The sequence below is a fragment of the Budorcas taxicolor genome, chromosome 12 (genome assembly GCF_023091745.1).
Source record: "Budorcas taxicolor isolate Tak-1 chromosome 12, Takin1.1, whole genome shotgun sequence".
Lineage (NCBI taxonomy): Eukaryota > Metazoa > Chordata > Mammalia > Artiodactyla > Bovidae > Budorcas > Budorcas taxicolor.
In genome coordinates, this window is record NC_068921.1 from 35,902,668 (window position 1) to 35,917,875 (window position 15,208).

General features: G+C 50.2%; 1 protein-coding gene across 1 annotated transcript in view; it reads left to right on the forward strand.

Moving 5' to 3' along the window:
- The first annotated feature begins 660 nt into the window (after window positions 1–660).
- Window positions 661–15,208, forward strand: part of CRYL1 (crystallin lambda 1) — a 57,588-nt gene continuing 43,040 nt past the window's right edge. Inside the window, exons 1-2 of the mRNA XM_052649952.1 lie at window positions 661–764; window positions 3,626–3,733. Coding sequence (XP_052505912.1) covers window positions 715–764; window positions 3,626–3,733 — 158 coding nt within the window. The 5' untranslated portion in view covers window positions 661–714. The remainder of the gene's footprint in view (window positions 765–3,625; window positions 3,734–15,208) is intronic.

The window sequence follows — 15,208 nt, forward strand, 5'->3', positions numbered from 1 at the left end:
CACTTCCTCCTCCTGGAAGAGAGACCAGCTCGGCCTCTGGGAGGGGGCTCCAGGCCTTCCAGTGTGGTGGACACCCCCTCCCGCCCCCAGCCCTCCTGTCTGCCGTCCCAGGGCTCCAGGGCCTTGGCCTCCTCTGTGGAGAAAGGCGGGTCTTCCTCGGAACTGACGACAGTGTGAACCCAGCAGTGGGGCCTGAGATCGTGCGCCCGGACGTGGTGCTGTCTTCACACGGGAAGGGAATTCCAGCGGTAAATTTGGAGGCTCCTTTAGCGGTCGCGCCTTGTCCTGGTCTGGAGGTGTCCCCCTCCTTGTGCACGGACTTTGGGGGTTCAGTAAGGAACTGACCAAAACAAAGTGAGTCACTAGAGTCCGAAGGGGTAGCTCTCCCACCGGGCTCCCATCCACGTGACGCTCCCGGCACCTCCTCCGTGCGCGCTCCGGGGAGAGGGAGGCGAGTGCTCCGCACGCCGGATGGTCCCAGCCGCTCCCTCCACCCCGCCCAGTCCTGAGCTCCCCGCCCGCCCCGCCCACAGTCCCGCTGGCCCCGCAGCCCCGCCAGGAGCCCTGCGCGCCCGCGGGGCGTGGAGAGGTGGAGGCTCCGCCCGCGCCCCACCCACGGGCCAGGCCCCGGGGCCCTGCCGCGGCCGCGGGGCGGGCGGAGCCAGTGCCCGGGTGGCGCGCGCCGCAGCTGTCTCTTCGGGCACCGCGCGGGCCATGGCGTCCCCAGGGTTCTCGGCGCCCGGCGGGGTGGCGGTGGTCGGCAGGTGAGGGCTCGAACCAGCGTGCCCGGGAGGGTGGCAGGTGGGCGCGGTCGTCATCGCCCGGGGGGCTGGCGGCGCGGCTCCGATGACCCCAGCGCGCCTCCCCAGGACTGGGCCGGGCCGGGCCGGTCCTTCGGGCCCCGCTGCAGCCCGGTTGCTGCGCGATGAGGTTGCGGGCTGAGTTGGGTGATGCGGGCCGGGCGGGGACGGTGGCAGTGGGCGCTGCGAGCGGACGTGGGGCTGTCGGGCCGCGGATCCGCACAGGTGTGTTGTCTCCTTTCCCGTCCGAGGGATGGGCGCGCAGAGGGGCGGCGCGGCCGCGATCTGGGTCAGGCGGGGCGCGGGCGCGGCGGGAGGGTCTTGCGCGCTTGGGCCTGAGGCTGTTGCTGGGCGACCCCGCCTGGCCGGGGAGGGGTGGGGACCCACTGTGCGATCCGGATCCAGAGCCATGCCTCCTGCATGGCGAGGGCGCCCTATCCCCAGGGCATCCGGGTTCTCCAGGACTTGGGTGTCGGGTTAGCAGCTCAAGTCCCATCCACCGTTTCCTGATTGGTGCTCTATCCTCTTTTAAAACTCCTGCAGTTTTCATTTTTTAAAGAAGGCGTCCACGTGCACCTCTCCGTTGGTAAGCTGGCATAGCGAACTACCCACTGGTCGGTACTTCTTGTTGGTCATCAGGCACACCTTCTGGGAGGCTCGGTGTCGGGTTACGCTGCCCAGGGGCTGGCCTGCCTGACCAGTCACAGCGCATCCTGAAATAAGTCTGAAATAAGTCGTGTCCAGGCACCTCCTTGAAGCCCCTTCGAGGAAGGGGTCAGGGTGCTTTCTGTCAGCTTCCCTTGCAGGGAGCAGTGGCTTTACCTGTGCTTGTGTGCTTTCCAGGCACGAGGGCTACTGCCTGCCTCCTGAAGGGATATAAAATATAGAAGAAAGTGCACTTTGTCCTGGGCGTGGTGACCTTGCTTGCTTTGCAGCCTTTGTCACGGTCAAGTGTGTATCAACCACAGGCTGAGACTGGCCTGCTTGCTGGCACCCAACAGTGTTCAGCGGAGTCTAGAGTTGACAGTACAGGGGACCCTTGGACCACTGGCAGGTGGAGGACACCCACCTGTCCATTCCCACCAGAGAAGCCAGGGTAATTTACCCTCGGTTCCTCTGCATCAGTGGTACCCAACTGCAGATCCCAAGTTTTATAGGATTTACCATTTAAAAAAGCCTGCTTATAGGTGGGCCCCGAGAGTCCAGCTCCTGTTGTTCCAGGGTCCCTATGCCTTTCTGCAGCTCTGACTGTTGTGAAAAGGAGCCATGCTCTGGGAGTCAGTTTATTGCCAATTCCCTAAGTTGATTGACTGCAAGAAATTGCAGAAAGCGAAGAGGAACTAAAGATTCTCGATGAAAGTGAAAGAAGAATGAAAAAGTTGGCTTAAAACTCAACATTCAAAAAACTAAAATCATGGCATCTGGTCCCATCACTTCATGGCAAATAGATGGGGAAACAGTGGAAACAGTGACAGACTTTTATTTTTTTGGTCTCCAAAATCACTGCAGATGGTGACTGTAGCCATGAAATTAAAGACGCTTTCTCCTTGGAAGAAAATCTATCACCAACCTAGACAGCATATTCAAAAGCAGAGACATTACTTTGCCAACAAAGGTCCATCTAGTCAAGGCTATGGTTTTTCCAGTATCATGTATGGATGTGAGAATTGGACTATAAAGTAAGCTGAGTGCCAAAGAATTGGTGCTTTTGAACTGTAGCACTGAAGAAGACTCTTGAGAGTCCCTTGGACAGCAAGGAGATCCAACCAGTCCATCCTAAAGGAAATCAGTCCTGAATATTCATTGGGAGGACTGATGTTGAAGCTGAAACTCCAATACTTTGGCCACCTGATGCAAAGAACTGACTTATTTGAAAAGACCCTGATGCTGGGAAAGATTGAAGGCAGGAGGAGAAGGGGCCAACAGAGGATGAGATAGTTGGATGGCATCACCAACTCTATGGACATGAGTTTAAGTAAGCTCTTGGAGTTGGTGATGGACAGGGAGGCCTGGCGTGCAGCAGTCCCTAGGGTGGCAAAAAGTCAGACATGACTGAGCAACTGAACTGACTGACTGAACCTCCCACACCTTTAACACCTCAGGAAGCAGCCATCTCCACTTCTGGGGTGTCCCTGCTTCCCTTCCCTTCTCCCTCCCCCCTCCCTCTCCCCTCCTGCCCCCTCTGGCCCCTTTCTCTCTCCTGTCTCCCCTCCTGTACCTCTTGTCTTTCTCTCTCCCAACCCTATAGGTGGCTGGGGAGTGTGAATTAACTGCTAAAACCTGGTAAAGTTTTTGTATTTCATTCTTGGGTTTCAACAAACCAATACAGGGGCCCGGGTTCCACCCTTGGTCAGGGAACTAGATCCTGCATGCCTCAACTAATACCTGATGCAGTCAAGTACATAAATAAATATATATGTAAAAAATAGCATCTCCCTTGTGGGATTGTTTTCAGATTAATAGAGGTAAGACGTGTACAGTTTTAACATCATCATCTCAAGTGGTGGTAGGAAAAACTGAGGAGGTGGGGGAGATGCTGTCTCTTTTCTCCGGGTCTGGGACTCAGCCAGCACTGGTCAGTTGGGGGTCCCTGGTGTGTGGACGCCCTGCCCCTCCCTGCTGCTCCCCGGGTCTGGAGGGCACTGCAGTGAGGACCCAGGACCTCTTGTGTGGAAGCAACATTTTAAGTGGATACTGCTGTCAAAACATGGAGTTGTAAGCCATGAGGTGTTTCAGTAACAGGATGCTGTGTGCTCTGACACTGGGCTGGTGCGGAGTGGCTCCACTTTCCAGCTGACCTGCACCTCTGCCTTCTTTCCCTGCAGCGGGCTCATCGGGCGGAGCTGGGCCATGCTGTTCGCCAGTGCAGGCTTCAGGGTGAAACTGTTCGACATTGAACCTCGGCAGGTGACCGATGCGCTGGTTAGCCTCAGGTGAGTCCCCTGCATGTGCGGAGGCCCTGCGGCCTCAGCCCATCTGTTTGAGCCCTTGAGGCTGGGGTCCTCCTTCTCCTGTGGGGTTGTAGCCTCGGAGCCGGTGGAGCAAGGCTGAGTGAGATGTGATGTGGATCCATCCCACAGCAGGGGCTCAGACTGTGAGGACAGACTTCCGGGGGGAGAGATGTACGAGGGGGCTGGAGGAACCCAGTGTAGACCCTCGACTTGTGGCCCAAGTGAGTGAGCAGGTGAATGGTTCTGTGCCACATGCCCGGGAGCTGCACTGGCCCTCCCCTGCAGGCACGGAGGTCCTGAAGTCCTCAGCTGTGTTCTTACCTGTTGCTCTGTATGGCAGGACCGGGATGAACTGGGATGAGTGTTGTCTGAGGTGTGAGAGTGTGCGTGCTTAGCAGATGCTGAGCGTTGAGCCCACAGAGGGTGGTGTTTTAGGGACCACCTCAGGAACAAAAAGAATAAGAACCAAAGGAAAAAGGCTGAGACAGGGAGGCCAAAGACAGAAGGACAAACTAATTCATGGGTTGCCCCCGCTATGATGCCGTCACTGATCACGGCTCTGATCATCTCAGGCCTTGTCAGGTAGTTACTCTCCTGGTTGGGGGCATAGCTGTGAGCATTAATTTGAATGTGCATTTTGTGTAACAGAAGATGCTTTATCATTGGCTCTTTGAGAAGACAGATATATAGGGCATGATGTCAGGCTCTAGGCCTCGAGAAATTACATATCTTAGGCCAACTTTGTTGTGTAGCGGATAAGAACCCAAAACCCAGAGAAGTAAAGTTGCTTCTTACGTAGAGTAACAGATAGCTGGTGACTAGGTGAAACAGCTTTCAAATTGTGATGCTGGAAACTTCTGACAGTCCCTGGGATGGCAAGGAGATCAAACCTGTCAATCCTAAAGGAAATCAGTCCTGAATATTCATTGGAAGGACTGATGCTGAAGCTGAAGCTGAAGCTCCAACACGTTGGCCATGTGATGTGCAGAGCCATCTCAGTGGAAAGACCCTGATGCTGGGAAAGATTGAAGGCAGGAGGAGAAGGGGACAACAGAGGATGAGATGGTTGGATGATATCACCAACATAAGGGACAGGAGTTTGAGCAAACTCTGGGAGATAGTCAAGGACAAGGAAGCCTGGTGTGCTGCAGTCCATGGGGTCGTGAACAGTCAGACACAACTGAACGACTAAACAACAACTGATGAAACATCAATTGAAAGAAGCAAAAAGCAAAAAATGAAACAACCACCATAAAGCTAAACACTCCCCAGTGCTTTGTTCTGTGCCATTAGGGAAGGAGGGGGACTTGGCACATGGATCTCTGTTTCCAGGCATGTGCCACTCACCAGGAACACATGGATGAACAAGACAAAGCTAGTCCTACACATCAGGACAAGTTCAGCCTGGTGATCCTACCATATGAATTCTCATAGTGACCCCCACAAGGCAAGACCTCATGTGGCCACAAAGCCTAAAATACTACAATGTGGCTCTTTACAAAAGATTCTCAACCCGCATGTTTAAAAGTTGAGATTCTGGTCTCCACTCCTGATGTGTGGGCTTTCCTAAATCAAGCTGTTCTCTGACCCCAGTGCCTGTCCTGCAACTCAGGTCAGCCCTGAGACAGCATCATGTCCGGCAGGTGGGGGTCTCCATCCTACAGGACTGCCCCACCCCTCACACTTCAGACTCCAGCTCAGTCCAGTTGTCATCTGTGCTCCCAACCTCCTGGCTGTGGTTCCTACCATCCCTTCTTGGGTTTGCTTTACTGGCTAGAGTGGCTCCCAGACTCAGGAGACCAGTTACTCAGTAGATTACTGGTTTTTCACAAATGGAATTAGGGCTACTGCAACCAAGCAACTCAAGCTTGGGACTTGAACCCATGGTCTTTTAACTGAGATCACACACCTGGTCTCGCGACTTAAGAAGCTCAGGTTCTTTATGTCTCCTTGAGAATTCAGTGAGAGACAAAGCGACAGGGAAGTGGATTTATTTAGAGAGAAACACACTTCACAGACAGAGTGGGGGCCATCTCAGAAGGCGAGAGCCACCCCAGAGTAGAGGTTAGCTTTCATGTGCTCAGTCGTGTCTGACTCTTTGCAACCTCACAGTCTGTAGCCTGCCAGGCTCCTCTGTCTGCGCAATTCTCTAGGCAAGAATACTGGAGCCAGTTGTCATTTCCTTCTCTAGGGCATCTTCTGGACCCAAGGATCAAACTCTGGTCTCCTGCACTGCAGGCAGATTCTTTACTACTGTAACACCTTACTTATTTTATAGGGGTGGGTAATTTCATAGGCTGCCAGGCTCCTCTGTCCATGGGATTTTCCAGGCAAGAATACTGGAGTGGGTTGCCATTTCCTTCTCCAGGAGATCTTCCCGACCCAGGGATTGAACCCGTGTCTCTGGCATTGTAGGCAGACATTTTATCATCTGAGCCACCAGGGAAGTCAATTTCATAGGCTTAATGAGTGGGAGGAGTATTCCAGTTCTTTTGGTGAAGGGATGGGGACTGTCATGGTGCCTGGGGGTGTGTCACTTAGCATGCTGATGTGTTAAGAGTGATTGCCTGCAATGTGGGAGACCTGGGTTCGATCCCTGGGTTGGGAAGATCCCCTGAAGAAGGGAAAGGCTACCCACTCCAGTATTCTGACCAAGAGAATTCCATGGACTGTATAGTCCATGGGGTTGCAAAGAGGCGGACACAACTGAGTGACTGACTTTCACACACTGAGGCTCAGGGTCTAGTGGGAGTCAACTTGCCTGCCATCTTGGACCCGGTTGGTTTGGTTCTAATCTGTTTATGTTGTGTTCTGGGGCTGTGTCACTGTTTTAAAGGTTGTGCCCTTCCTTCCTGTTTCACTTCCAGTCAACAGCAGGATGAAGAAATACACAGGAGACATGTGGGAGGCGGGGAGCTTTCCTGCCCTCTGGTGTCCCCCCTCCCTGTATATCCACCTGTTCAACCTGGAGGCTCTCTGAATTCCCTCTTTGAGTTTTTTGGTGGCTCTGACACTTAGACACTATTGATTAAATCACTGGTGATTGTACTCAGCCTCCAGCTCCTCTCCCTCTCCTGAAGTCAGGGGCAGGACTTCAAGTGTTGGCCCTGAAATTACTGGGTTGGTGACACAAGCAACCAGCCCTGTCCTGAGGTGCTTTCAAAAGTCACCTCATTAACATAACAAAAGACACTTTATCGCTCCCCTTCACAGGATGTTCCAAGGAGTTTGAGGAGCTCTGTGTCAGCACCTTGAACACCAGTTCAAAGATGTATGTCACAACATCACAATAGTAATAGATGCGAAGATGAAAATATTAATATTAACACATTTTGCGGTGTTTTATCCCTATTGTTAAGTCACCAAGTTGTGTCCGACTCTGCGACCCCATGGACTGTAGCTCTTCTGTCCATGGGATTCTCCAGGCAAGAACACTGGAGTGGATTGCCACTTTCTTCTCTAGGGGATCTTCCTGAGCCAGGGATCAAACCCACGTCTCCTGCATTACTGCTGAGCCACCAGGTTTATCACTGTAGGCATGGAGAAATGGTCCTTTCTTTGCTTCTAGGTTCTTTGGGTGATCTGAGAATTAAACTGATGTAAGGCAGATTGCCTGGAAAATCCCATGGACGGAGGAGCCTGGAAGGCTGCGGTCCATGGGGTCGCTGAGGGTCAGACACAACTGAGGGACTTCACTTTCACTCTTCACTTTCATGCATTGGAGAAGGAAATGGCAACCCACTCCAGTGTTCTTGCCTGGAGAATCCTAGGGACGGGGGAGCCTGATGGGCTGCCGTCTATGGGGTCGCACAGAGTCGGACACGACTGAAGTGACTTAGCTGCAGCAGCAGCAGCAAGGCAGATTAATAGGAGAAAAACAAATGTTATTCTACGTGGATGGGAGCCCTGTGAAGCAGTGGAGACCCACAAGGAAGCGAGGGGCTGAGGCTTCTGTAAGGCCTGGTGGGTGGAGGGGCGGTCAGGATGTGGGGAGGCAGAGGAGGCCTTTCCCAGGAGGGAGAGGAGACCTGGCCTGCTGTGTGGGTGTTTCTCGGGTGAAACACTCTTCTGATCCAGGCCCACCCCCAACCCCTAGCCCCCCACCCCACCCCGCCCCGAAGTATAAACATAGGCAGTTGAAGGCAAGTTTAGGAGAAGCTCTTGAACCTGCTGGGTTTTGATTGCCTTTAGGTCAGAATAGTCCTTGTGCCATGGTGGCATCTTTTGGGGTGAAAAAACCCACTCCCCTTCGTTGCCTTGTGTGTTTGGTGATCTCTGAGCTCACATGCATTGGCTCTAATCTGTGGAAACCCAGGGCCTGCACCAGTCCTGGTGAATGTCCCACGGGGGGTTTTCCGTCTGGGACAGACTGGGGTCTTACATTGTCTTCTTCACGCCTGACCTGGCGTCTCAGGCCCAGGTGCCCCCTACATGTACCCTCAGGGCAACCCTGCCTTTTGCTGGTTTCAGTTCTTTCATTTTTTTAGTTGATAAATATTTTCTAATGAAACAGCTCCTTTTAAATTTCTAGGTTTTCTCTTTTTAAAATTGTTATTCAGTTGCTCAGTAATGTCTGACTCCTGCTACTGCCTGGACTGCTGCATGCCAGGCTTCCCTGTCCTTCATAGTCTCCCGGAGTTTGCTCAGACTCACGTCCATTGAGTCAGTGATACCATCCAACCATCTCATACTCTGTTGCCCCCTTCTCCTCCTGCCTGCAATCTTTCCCAGCATCAGGGTCTTTTCCAGTGAGTCAGTTCTTCACAAAGTACTGGAGCTTCAGCTTCAGGTGGCCGAAGTATTGGGGCTTCAGCTTCAGCATCAGTCTTTCCAGTGAATATTCAGGACTGATTTCTTTTAGGATTGACTGGTTTGATCTCCTTGCTATACAAGGGACTCTCAAGAGTCTTCTTGAACACCACAGTCCAAAAGCATCAATTCTTTGGTGCTTAGCCTTCTTTATGGTTCAACTCTCACATCTGTACATGACTATTGGGGAAACCATAGCTTTGATATATGGACATTTGTTGGCAAAGTAACGTCTCTGCTTTTTAATAAACTGTCTAGGTTTGTCATGGCTTTTCTTCCTAGCTGTGGAGTTCATATAATTTTCACACATCACAAAGTACTCCCAAGCATTTAAAAATGTAAAAATCACCCTTATCTCTCAGGCCACAGGGCAATAGTGGACTCTGGTTTGCTGACTGATGTACTTTTCAGTTCCGTTATAGTTTCATCTCTTATGTTGTAGATCCAGTTCCACTGCACCTGTAACCAAGAGAAAACTAAGATCCCTAATTGAAAAGTTCTTTGCCCTATCTCTTGCGGTCTTTATATTGATAGACTTTATTGTTTAAGTGTGTCATGAAAGAGTTTGGCCACTTTTTGAAGTCCTTTCAGGCATCAAGGAGAACATAGGGAAACGGTAAATAAGGTTTTCTTTTTCTTAGGGTAGATTAAAGGCTTTCCTATAATATTTTCCTACTATTTTGCTTAATTAAGAGCTAATATTTTAAGTATTATTGGTGGCCAGTTAAATTGAGCTTTTGGAGATCAGCCTAAGATTTTTTAACCAAGGAACAAACAAGCAACACCCCTTCCAAAAATCAGTTAGCAGCCTTATTTAGGAAAAGCAAATGTCCTGAATTATGTGTCTTTGCTCATGAGTGGCTTTCTTTCTAGTCCCACCCCTCTCCCCTCACCACGTGTAAGCTGACTGCACTTTAATGTGCAGAACTGGTTGTGCTTCTCTGGCAGGAAGCAGGATTTCAGGGTATCTCGTGACACCTCTGCTCAAGTTTTTGCTGGCGAAGCCGCCAGGAGGATCAGCTGTGGGTCGTGTCTCCTCACCGTCCTGATAGGGGAGAGGTACACTCACTTTTAGGTCTTATGACTTGTGTAAGTCCACCTACATCCCTTTTTTTTTTTTTTCAATTAGGGAACTAAAAGATCTCTCATGCCACAACTAAGACCCAGCACAGCCAAATAAATATTTTAAAAAAGAAGCAGCAGCAGCAGTATAAACAGTGTATCTTCCTGACTAGATTGAACTGACTGGTGTTTGGGGAGAATGGATATAGGTATATGTGTGGCTGAGTCCCATTGCTGTCCACCTCATCTTTTTCTAACAGAGTGGGAAAACGAGTCTCTTAAAACCTCAAGTATTCAAACTCGTAACAGGGAACTTGACCTTGGAAAAGCCTATTAGCAGATACTTCGCTGCTTGGCTTTTGTTCTCCAGCAAATGCTCAATGCTTGGCCTGTGTTAGGGCTCAAGAATTTGAGAGGGTGGTTGTATTTCAAGAAGAAAAACACAGGTCGAGTAAACAAAGTTGAAATGTGGACTCAGATTGGGAGTGTTTTGTTTCTCATGACTTGTGTTCAGTTTCATATCCATGTGGCGACATGCCGGGCTCGCCTCTCGGGACCAGGACCCCAGCCTGGGCCGTGGTGACATCTGAGTGACAGCCCCACATGGGGGTGGAGGGCCAGCTGCCCATCTGCCTGGAGCCCTGGCTGACATCGCTATCTTTGGGTGAACTCTGCTCGTGTCTCAACTGCCATCTCTCTCATGTGGCGATGGTCATTCTGAACTTGAGTCACTGAAAATGGATCTGCTTTTCCACGTGGACATGGATTTAGTAGACCAGCAGAAGTGGTCTCTGAAAACTGTGTGGCTGCCCTGGGCTCTGTTGCCTCGGTAGCTGAACTTCCTATCCCGACAGCTGGGTCTCTGACTCGGTTAACTTGCCACCCAGATCCGTGCATTTGCTTCAACATCTTGAACCTGGATTTGATCTGGATTCCTCTGGACTGGTCTGGTTTGAAGCTGCCTTTTAGTTGTCCACGTAGCTTTGGTTGGAATAATTGAGGTTAATAGATCACAGAATGGCCTCCCATGGCTCCCATCCAAGTCTTGCTACAGTCACTGAAAAATGTATGCAATCTGGGTGTAACCATAAGAAACATGCACAAGACATTCATGGAGAAATTTTTTTAAGTTTTGTTAATTAATTTTTATTTTTGGCTGTGCTGGGTCTCCGTTGCAGCACAGGCTTTTCCCTAGTTGTGGCGCGTGGGGGCTGCTCTCCAGTTGCAGTGTGCGGGCTTCTCATGGTGGCTTCTCTTGTTTCAGGCACTCTAGGTGCACGGGCTCAGTAGTGGTGGGTCCCGGGCTCAAGAGCACAGGCTCAGTAGTTGTGGCGCACAGGCTTAGTCGTCCCATAGCATGTAAGATCTTCCTGTACCAGGGATCCAACCCAAGTCTCCTTCATTGGCAGGCAGATTCTTTATCACTGAGCCACCAGGGAAGCCATCGCTGAGAGATTTTTTTCAGCTGTATGAAGGCCAGTAAAGAAGAAATAAGTTAGCCGGCAGGAGCCTGTCTGCAGGGATGTAACCAGGAGGGTGCAGGGCATTGGGTGACCGGACCTCCCTGGGCTGAGAAGTTCCCAAGTGACCTGAGTGCTGTCGCCAGAAGCTGACTCCAAGGGGCCGTGGGTTTTGTGGGTCATTGAACCTGATGTATCTGTGTATTCACAGGTCATGCTGTCCCTTGGCTGTCACTAGGACAGTCCAAATGATTGCTTCACGTCACTTATTGACTCTTCTTCCCAAACAGGAATGGTTTCCCCTTTTCTGATTTGTGAAAGTTGTTATTGTTGTTCAGTTGCTAAGTCAGGTCTGACTCTTTTCGATCCCATGGACTACAGCATGCCAGGCTACCCTGTCCTTCACCATCTCCTAGAATTTGCTCAAACTCATGCCCATTGAGTAGGTGATGCCATCCAACCATCTTATCCTCTGTTGCCCCCTTCTCCTCCTGCCTTCAATCTTTCCCAGCATCAGGGTCTTTTCCAATGAATCAGTTCTTCGTATCAGGTGGCCAAAGTATTGGAGCTTCAGCTTCAGCCTCAGTCCTTCCAGTGAATATTCAGGGTAGATTTCCTTTAGGATTGACTGGCTGGATCTTGCTGCATCAGTTCTTCAGTGCTCAGCCTTCTTTATGGTCCGACTCTCACATATCCTAATTGTACACTTAAAACTGGGGAGAAGCCAGAGTACTTTGACTGTCTCTGGCTGGTAGGGTGAGGAGTGACTGCTCTTGGGTTCGGGGAGTCACACCGACGTCCCTGTTCCCTAGGCGGGAGAGCTGTGAAGGCTCACATAGGATTAAGTAGGGTGTGGACACAGGAATATGAGTTCTGGTCGCTTCTCCCTGTGAGGTTTCCCTCGGGCAGTGGGTCTGGGCATGCAGATTCCCAGGTCTCCTGTGGCACAGACAGAGGGATGGTCTGCCTGCAGCATACTGGCCTTTATCTGCCTCTGGGGAGGTTTTCAGGTTGAGATGTCCAAGGTGCAGGGCCAGTCAGCCTCATGAGTAAGTGGTGTGTTGGGGGGTCCGTCAGCAGACTGGGGACTGGGCCCTGTGCTGTCAAGCAGAAGTCTCAGTTCAGTTCACTCAGTGTGTCCAACTCTGCGACCCCATGGACTGCAGCACGCCAGGCCTCCCAGTCCATCACCATCTCCCGAAGCTTGCTCAAACTCATGTCCATTGAGTTGCTGATGCCATCCAACCATCTCATCCTCTGTTGTCCCCTTCTCCTGCCTTCAATCTTTCCCAGCATCAGGGTCTTTTCCAGTGAGCCAGTTCTTCCCATCAGGTAGGACTAAAGTATTAGAGCTTCAGCTTACTGACCAAACTGATCACATGGACCACAGCTTTGTCTAACTGGATGAAACTATGAGCCATGCCGTGTAGGGCCACCCAAGATAGATGGGTCATAATGGAGAGTTCTGACAAAATGTGGTCCTCTGGAGAAGGGAATGGCAAACCACTTCAGTATTCTTGCCTTGAGAACCCCGTGAACTCAGTATGAAAAAGCAGGTCTGGAGCTCCTGTTTTTAATAAAAGGCTTGGTATTCTGCCTCTCCCCCTGCCCCCCCACACACTTCAAAGACATTAAAAATAATAAAAATGAGATGAATGAATGAAAAAAGAGTGTCCACACAGTGTTCCACTGCAGGAGCCAACAGGGCCCCTTGACAGGGTCCTGGGCTGGGAACCCCCCCTTCCCGGGCTGGCCTCTTGTCTCCTGGCTGGCCTCTGCCCTGGGCCTTTGTGGGTTAGGATTTTCAGTGGCAGAGGCCAGGTCATGTCACATTTGTGAGCTTGGTCCTCCTGGTTCTGACCTCCCTACTCTTTCCCACCATCAGCAGCTATTTCTGCACCTCAGACCTCAGGGAAGAGGTGGGGAGCGGAGAATCCTGCCAGAAACCCTCCTGGGGACTCCATGACAGGCTGACAGTGAGGTGCCAGGAATACCCTGAAATAGCTAAAAGCCTATGCTGTTGTAGTTTAAAATTTTTTATTAGGGAAAAACATGCATAAAGACAACTGTCACTACAGAGTGTATAACCCAATCCCTCAGTCTCCAGTCTGCTGTCCTGATCTGACCTGGGAACACAGTCTTCTGTTTGGGAAATATTTGTGGTGGTGTTGTTGTTGTTGTTGTTTTGAGAAGTTCTCATCTTCTTAAATGAGTAAATGCTGCTTTTGAATAAAATCTCAAAAACAAATATATTTTAAAAAATCACCATATGTACCCTATACTGATCATTGTTAACATTTCTCTTTCTCCTAATTCAAAACATAATTTTGGTCGTTAGGAGGGAAGTGTCTTTTGAGTCCTGGGTGGTGCTCCACTGCCCTCTAGAGGTGAAACTGGTTCACTGCAGTCACCTGACCAGGTAGTAGCGAATGAAGCTGAGAAGCTGGCTGAGCATCTCACCTTTCCCAGGTGTTTATGTTCATTCCCTGCAAAGCTTGAGGCAGAAGTTCTAAAATACTCAGCGTAAAATATTGGAACTAGTGTTTTGTGTTTTTTTGGGGAATATACTATAACTCTTCCAAATCATTTCAGTTAAGTTCAGTTCAGTCGCTCCGTTGTGTCCGACTCTTTGCGACCCCATGAATTGCAGCACGCCAGGCCTCCCTGTCCATCACCAACTCCTGGAGTTCACTTAAACTCATGTCCATCAAGTCAGTGATCCCATCCAGCCATCTCGTCCTCTGTCATCCCCTTCTCCTCCTGCCCCCAATCCCTCCCAGCATCAGAGTCTTTTCCAATGAGTCAACTCTTCACATCAGGTGGCCAAAGTATTGGAGTTTCACCCTCAGCATCAGTCCTTCCAAAGAACACCCAGGACTGATCTCCTTCAGAACGGACTGGTTGGATCTCCTTGCAGCCCAAGGGACTCTCAAGGTTCTTCTCCAACACCACAGTTCAAAAGCATCAATTCTTCAGCGCTCAGCTTTCTTTACAGTCCAACTCTCACACCCATACATGACCACTGGAAAAACCATAGGCTTGACTAGAGGGACCTTTGTTGACAAAGTAATGTCTCTGTTTTTTAATATGCTATCTAGATTGGTCATAACTTTCTTTCCAAGTAAGCGTCTTTTAATTTCATGGCTGCAGTCACCATCTGCAGTGATTTTGGAGCCCAAAATAATAAAGTCTGACACTGTTTCCCCATCTATTTCCCATGAAGTGATGGGACCAGATGCCATGATCTTTGTTTTCTGAATGTTGAGCTTTAAGCCAACTTTTTCACTCTCCTCGTTCACTTTCATCAAGAGGCTTTTTAGTTCCTCTTCACTTTCTGCCATAAGGGTGGTGTCATCTGCATATCTGAGGTTATTGATATTTCTCCTGGCAATCTTGATTCCAGCTTGTGCTTCTTCAGCCCAGTGTTTCTCATGATGTACTCTGCATGTGAGTTAAATAAGCAAGGTGACAATATACAGCCTTGACGTACTCCTTTTCCTATTTGGAATCAGTCTGTTGTTCCATGTCCAGTTCTAACTGTTGCTTCCTGACCTGCATATAGGTTTCTCAAGAAGCAGGTCAGGTCGTCTGGTAGTCCCATCACTTTCAGAATTTTCCACAATTTGTTGTGATCCACACAGTCAAAGGCTTTTGCATAGTCAATAAAGCAGAAATAGATGTTTTTCTGGAACTCTCTTGCTTTTTCCATGATCCAGCAGATGTTGGCAATTTGATCTCTGGTTCCTCTGCCTTTTCTAAAACCAGCTTGAACATCTGGAAGTTCATGGTTCACGTATTGCTAAAGCCTGGCTTGGAGAATTTTGAGCATTACTTTACTAGTGTGTGAGATGAGTGCAGTTGTGCAGTGAGCATTCTTTGGCATTGCCTTTCTTTGGGATTGGAGTGTAAACTGACCTTTTCCAGTCCTGTGGCCACTGCTGAGTTTTCCAAATTTGCTGGCATATTGAGTGCAGCACTTTCACAGCATCATCTTTCAGGATATGAAATAGTTCAACTGGAATTCCATCACCTCCACTAGCTTTGTTCTTAGTGATGCTTTCTAAGGCCCACTTGACTTCACATTCCAGGATGTCTGGCTCTAGGTGAGTGATCACACCATTGTGAT